Source organism: Gadus macrocephalus, chromosome 19 (genome assembly GCF_031168955.1).
Source record: "Gadus macrocephalus chromosome 19, ASM3116895v1".
Lineage (NCBI taxonomy): Eukaryota > Metazoa > Chordata > Actinopteri > Gadiformes > Gadidae > Gadus > Gadus macrocephalus.
Window position 1 is genome coordinate 16174063 of NC_082400.1, and position 6694 is coordinate 16180756.

General features: G+C 44.5%; 1 protein-coding gene across 1 annotated transcript in view; it reads right to left on the reverse strand.

Moving 5' to 3' along the window:
- Positions 1-5406, reverse strand: part of LOC132447959 (voltage-dependent calcium channel subunit alpha-2/delta-4-like) — an 18047-nt gene extending 12641 nt beyond the window's left edge. The window contains exons 1-5 of the mRNA XM_060039016.1: positions 5338-5406; positions 3101-3190; positions 2035-2148; positions 1545-1623; positions 158-291 (exon numbers count right to left, since the gene is read on the reverse strand). Of these exons, the coding sequence (XP_059894999.1) occupies positions 158-291; positions 1545-1623; positions 2035-2148; positions 3101-3130 (357 nt within the window). The 5' untranslated portion in view covers positions 3131-3190; positions 5338-5406. The remainder of the gene's footprint in view (positions 1-157; positions 292-1544; positions 1624-2034; positions 2149-3100; positions 3191-5337) is intronic.
- Between the last annotated feature and the right edge of the window lie 1288 nt (positions 5407-6694).

The window sequence follows — 6694 nt, forward strand, 5'->3', positions numbered from 1 at the left end:
TGGATAACATTGACGATGTGAATCAAAGAGACAAAACATGCGATGACAAAGGACCCCGAAAGAGAAATGAGAATGACAAATGGAGAGGCACATTGAGTGATGAGGAGAGAGGAGTTTTTTGGCCAGCAGAGAGATGCCCACATGAAGGGGGACCTACCACAGTGTCCATATAGGCCTCCGTCCAGATGATGTCGTGGTCATGGTTGATCACCATCGGTCGGCTGAGCACATGGAGGTACTCCATGACGTTCTCCTGCACGTCAGCCAGTGTTGAGATGTGTGTGTAGTACCCTGCGCAGAAGACACACGCAGACACAAAGAAATTCCCAGTTATTTAAAACACACACTGGGTTTTTGTGTCGAAGGTTTCATGTTTCTGACTGTTATTTTGTGGTTGTCATAAATGATATCATGCAGCTGTTACAAATGATAATATCGTGTTAGTTATGGTGAATCACTTTGATAAATGTAAGCCTGATGCATGTTGATGCTGCTCATGCATGCATTTGTAATGGCCACAAGGGGTCCCCACCGGGCAAATCAACCCAGTGAACGCTCTCACGAGAGAACCGATCCTCAAAGTATACTCAAAGAAGAAATGGACGATTACCTCTGATGGAACTACAATGTATTCTGGGTGAAAGGTTACTAGAACACCTAGATATGAAAAAGGATATTGAAGTTGACATGTGCATCTTTTCTCTCCATTGTCTCTTGACCTGCACTGACCTCTCACATGTCGCGGATTCGTCCGACACTTCCAGCTCCCTGATTGTCTACGCATTCTGACAGAATCACACTATGGGCGGCTGAAAGGGCAAAGCTCACAGCTATGCAGCTGACACACAGCTAATTCTGTCTATTTCAGGGTCTGACACTCGGGCAGTAGAACGAATCGCTGCGTGTCTGGCCGACATCCCTCAGTAGACGTCGACACGCCACCTCAAGCTCAATGGGGACAAGACTGAGCTGCTCTTCCTTCCAGGGCAGGCATCATCCACGCACGACCTCTCCGTCTGTTGACGACTCTACGGTGCCAATGACTTGGTTGGCAAGGAACCTGGCCAGTCATTAAGCCGCAGTCACTGCGGCTTAATGCCGTACATGAATCTAAACGGCTTTGTTCACATAGCACCACACTTGATGGTGCAACACACCTACCCCAGCGTTGCCCCCAGCACTGTGTTGTTAAGGCGGCCGCCTCAACAATAGGGCCCCGCCTTGACTACCAATGTATTGAAAATTATACATATATAATCATATATATATATACATTATTTTTTTTGATTTCTTTAAATTATCATGCATTAACAGAGTCAAAACTCTCGTAGGGAAAGAAAAAATACTTGCATCAGGTGCAAAATATATAGATAAATAATGCATTTGTAATACTGTTCACAACAATAGTCGTACCATAAAGCTTTCTGAATTGAATTGAACCCCCCTCCCGACCACCTTGACTAAGAAATGTCTTCGTCAAGGAAAACGGGGGGGGGGGGGGGGGGGGGCCCAAGTTCCCTCTCGCCACCCTCCATGTGGCTCACCTTTGTTGTTGCATGCGATCCATTTCACGTTATCGGCAAAGGTCATCTCACGTCCAATCAGATAGGTGAAAACCCGTACCTGGAGAGAAAACAACACGCAGAGAAGAATCTCAAAAACCCTCGACAGTTGACGTACGTGAGAACCTCTTGTGGATCGTATAGAGGAATAAATACACAAACAGACTATTTCCCTTCTTTACAGGGTAGACCTGGGCCTAGACCAGTCTAGACCGACATATCACCGGTCTAGACCGGTCTAGACCGACGTATCACCACGAGTCAACATCACATGCGGCTCACATTTGATCGGCACAATAAAATGCCGATAAGATAAAGCTTAACAGATGGAACTCCAGATGTGTTGGGTTTGAACGGTATTCACTTGGGGAACTTTGGAATTTGAAAAAACCATGGAAAAGCCTGTACATTGTGGGGAAAGGTTGATGACGGGAGCCCTGTCGTCTGACTGCCGGCAGCGGGGACGTCTTACCCTGCGCTCGGGCCAGTTGAACTCTTCAAAGACCTCCTGGAAGTCTTCCATGGCTCCGTCGGTTATCAGCATGATGGCCTGATTACACAAGCTGCCCTGGCCCTGTGCTGAGGCCTGGAGTCACACAATCACACACACACACACACACACACACACACACACACACACACACACACACACACACACACACACACACACACACACACACACATACGCAGGTTCACACACACACACACACACACACACACATACGCAGGTTCACACACACACAAATGCACATGAATCATGTGCGCACATACAAAAAAAAAACGTGCACACGATCACAGATGAGAACACGTGTACGTCTGCTGCTGTGTTTTCTTGTTCCGATCGTATCTCGGGGAGCACGGAAGCGGTCTCGTCGGGGTCAGGATGTTAGAATGTCGTCGTATCGGTATTGAACAGCGGCTAATGAGGTCTTATAAGATCAGACGTCTGCCGTGCCGAGGAGAGACCAAGAGAGGCCACGGCCGTCTGTTTGTGACGCTGAGGGCCGAAGAGACCAGCATGAGATTCCACAAGCTGCCTTCAAGTAGTTCCAAAAGAAACTAGTTTGTAGTTCCACTAAAGGGCTGATTATGGTTCCATGTCGACGCAAAGAATGGGGGTTCACGGACCAATTACGTCCTTGCAGACCCTCCTTGCGTCCACCGCAAGGGCCGGACGTGCGCCTCCCAAAAATGTTAACCTTAAAAAAAATGTAACGTTAAGCAGCAAGGGCTGGGATTGGTCCGCTTACTAAAACCAGACAGAACCAAAACAGGTTCACGACTGTGTCGAAGCGTCTGCGTGGTCATTGCGTTGCGTCGACGTGGAACCATGATCAGACCATAACAGCCTTCAGGTAGTTCACGTTTGGCACTAGCGTGTAGTTCCTCTAGCAGCCTTCAGGAGGTGTATTCTGTACACCCTCAGAACTCTTTGAGCCAATGGGTGACGTCACAGACTCTGCGTCCTTCTTATCATTCACGGTGTGCAGACAGGCGTGCAGACACGCACGCACACACACACACACACACATACACACCTGGTTGAGGATCTTAAAGGACTCCTTCATGGCTTTCTTTACTTTGCCCTCTCCTTTAACATGGAGGCCTTCCACCAGGATCTTAAAATGCTACGGGGGAGAGAGAGAGAGAGAGAGAGAGAGAGAGAGAGAGAGAGAGAGAGAGAGAGAGAGAGAGAGAGAGAGACAGAGAGAGAGAGAGACAGAGAGACAGAGAGACAGAGAGGCAGAGAGAGAGAGAGAGACAGAGAGACAGAGAGACAGAGAGACAGAGAGACAGAGACAGAGAGGCAGAGAGAGAGAGAGAGAGAGAGAGAGAGAGAGAGAGAGAGAGAGAGAGAGAGAGAGAGAGAGAGAGAGAGAGAGAGAAAGAGAGAGGGAGAGAGAGAGAGAAAGCAAGAAAGAGCATGAGAGAGAGAGAGCGAGAGAGAGAGAGAGAGAGAGAGAGAGAGAGAGAGAGAGAGAGAGAGAGAGAGAAAGAGAGAGGGAGAGAGAGAGAGAAAGCAAGAAAGAGCATGAGAGAGAGAGAGCGAGAGAGAGACATTGGGAAACGATAGGAAGGAAGGGAGAGATTAAAGTGAATTAATACCATGTATGCACCGAGTACTTAATGCATTGCTCTGGGTATTAGTATTAGCTCACATATCCCAGTGTAACCGTAGCAACAATACATCTGAATCAGGAAGAAAGAATGAAAGAAAGAAGAGAAAGAGTGAAATAGTGAGGGAGATGTTATCGCTGGCACACTGGATGCTTACGTCAAAGACACAACAGCAATAGGAAGTCATTTGATTTAAACAACATGCACGCACACACACAGACAAACAGAGACACACACACACACACACACACACACACACACACACACACAACACACACACACACACACACACAGAGCTTCATGATGATTACAAGATAATCAAATTAATTTCAAAGACATTACCATACGGATTAGCGTTGATATAATTATGATGTAACTTAATCATGAATTTAAAAAGAATAACATATTACATAGTTCTACAAAATGTTTATAGTCAACAAAAGAAGAGTGTAATTTAGGAGAGGGTTGATTAGGATCATCCTCAGCAGATGTTTCACCAACCACATACACGCATACATGGTTAGCTCTCCTAACAAATATGGGTGTATCATGATTACAACACGCAGCAAAACGTAAAGACAGAGTGTGTGTGTGTGTGCAGAGCCGAGCTCCAGCCAACATCTGTAAGCCCATTCTGTTACCGACCGCCTTACAAGCTTAGCAGCCAATCACAGCCCTGGCTTGCATGTCATGTGACATACTTAAAACAGTCACTATCCAATGACCTCACCTGATCCGCGGTGATTGTGATGTGGGCATGAAAGTAGGGCAAACTGTCCAGTAGCACACACTTAATGCACGCATTCACACAGGAACACGCGGGAACACCAAGGAAAGAACATGCATGTACACACACACACACATAAAACACATACACACGTACACAAGTAACACACACACACACACACACACACACACACACACACACACGCAAACACACGAAGAACAGATGTTTGAGCCCACAGCAGGTGTTAGGATCAGAAAAAAAGAGGAATCAGAAACGAGCGAATGTGGAGAATGTGGTGAAGTTTGAAATGAAAGAAGGGACTTCTGTTGTCTTCCAGCAAAACAGAACGAATCAGGATAGAACAACACTGTTTGATTTAAAAGGGTATTTCCTTGTGTATGCATTAGTTCGATATTTAAATAGATTAGATAAAATTACATTATTCATTTATTAAAATGTATATTGTTGATAGATAATTATCTATGTAAAAAGGTTGGATAAAAGGTTTAAAAGGATTTTAAAGGATACAATTATTAAAGTTTTTTTATTTATATATATATATATATATATATATACACTCTTAGGGAACTCTACCAGAATGGGTGTATTTTGCCGTTCACTTCCCCATAAAACAGATGAGGTGTCTCAAATGGCGACCAGGCGCTGGGTTCAGCTTCTGTCTGGTTGACTTGAGTCCTCTTCCTCTCAAAGCTCTTAGAGAGGAAGAGGAGCTCAACTCTAACGACCATAATTGTTCCTTCCGCACACGGTCAATTATAGACACGTGTCAAGGAGACGCGTGGCCTTTTGATAGTGTACACACACCCACACACACACACAAGCAAGCACATACACCCAACCACCCACCCAAAGACAGACAGACACACACACGCACATACACACACACACACAGGAGCACACATCCCTTACCTCTCTGTTGTCCAGATCAGCTTGTACCAGCGTGCCCTTGAAGCATGGCTCGACATAACTTACGTAGTCACTATACTGGAGACACAGACAGAGAGACAGAGACAGAGACAGAGACAGAGACAGAGACAGAGAGAGAGATCAAAAAATGAACCAGTGGATACGCCTAATATAGGGGAGTAGTAATGTTAAGAGCAAGGCAAAGCTTGGGTAAATCTTTAAGTACAAATTAGGTTTCAACAACGAATGCCTGATGTTGAACAGACTCTGTGGGATTAGGCATAGTTCCTCTCCAAAATAAAAATATATTTTTTCTCTGATTTTCAGGGTGGCTGTATGATATTGTTTTGAATTGCAGCAAAAAAAACGCTTAGGGAGGATTGCCACAGTGGCATGATAACACCCTTAGTAATGCCTGGAAACACCCTGCTAAAGCCTGTTTATTAGAGTGATTTACAGCAGTACAGATCAACAGCAATAGGAAATACAGACGAGAAGGGGAAAGCAATTTCACACTTGCGTATTGAGTGTGAAGGGCTAATGAATTGTTGTGTGCGTGTGTGTGTGTGTGTGTGTGTGTGTGTGTGTGTGTGTGTGTGTGTGTGTGTGTGTGTGTGTGTGTGTGTGTGTGTGTGTGTGTGTGTGTGTGTGTGTGTGTGTGTGTGTGTTCATCTCTACCTCAAGCTTATTGTGAATCTTTGAAGGAATCCTTCTGCTGTGCGTGCGTGCATGTGTCTGAGACACAGAATCTGCATTTGTGTGTGCGTGTCTTTGTGTGTGTGTATGAGACACATAATCTGCTTGTGCTTGCGTGTGTGCATGTGCATGTTTGCACGTGCATGTGTGCATTTGTCTCATGCACGTGTGTGTGGATACAAAATGGGTGTCTGTCTATAACCATGTGTTTGCATGCGTGTGCCCAGGAGACTATGAGCGCCATGCATACTTACAGCTAGGCCTGCACGATAAATCGTTATAAAATTAATAAAAATCTTGATTCACCCCTGTGTGGATTTAAGTTTTCAATGACTTTGATTATTATTATTATTTTTATATATATATATTTTTTTTAAGCCTTCATTTACAAGTGTGTGAAGTTGGTTCAGTAGTTATAAAAGGCCAGCAATTAAAGACAATTTGCTGCTATATTTACAAAATAAATCAATCCGTTCTTGATACTGCACTTTGATCAGTTATAAAAGGCCATAAGAAACGCAACGTGCTAGAGGTGCCATAAAACTATGTTTGGTACTGCAATTTTTCTTTTGTCATTGTTCATGTGTGCAGCAAAAATTACATTTTGTGAGAAAAAAAGAATCGTGATATCAATTCAAAGCTAAAAAATCATGATTCAAAATTT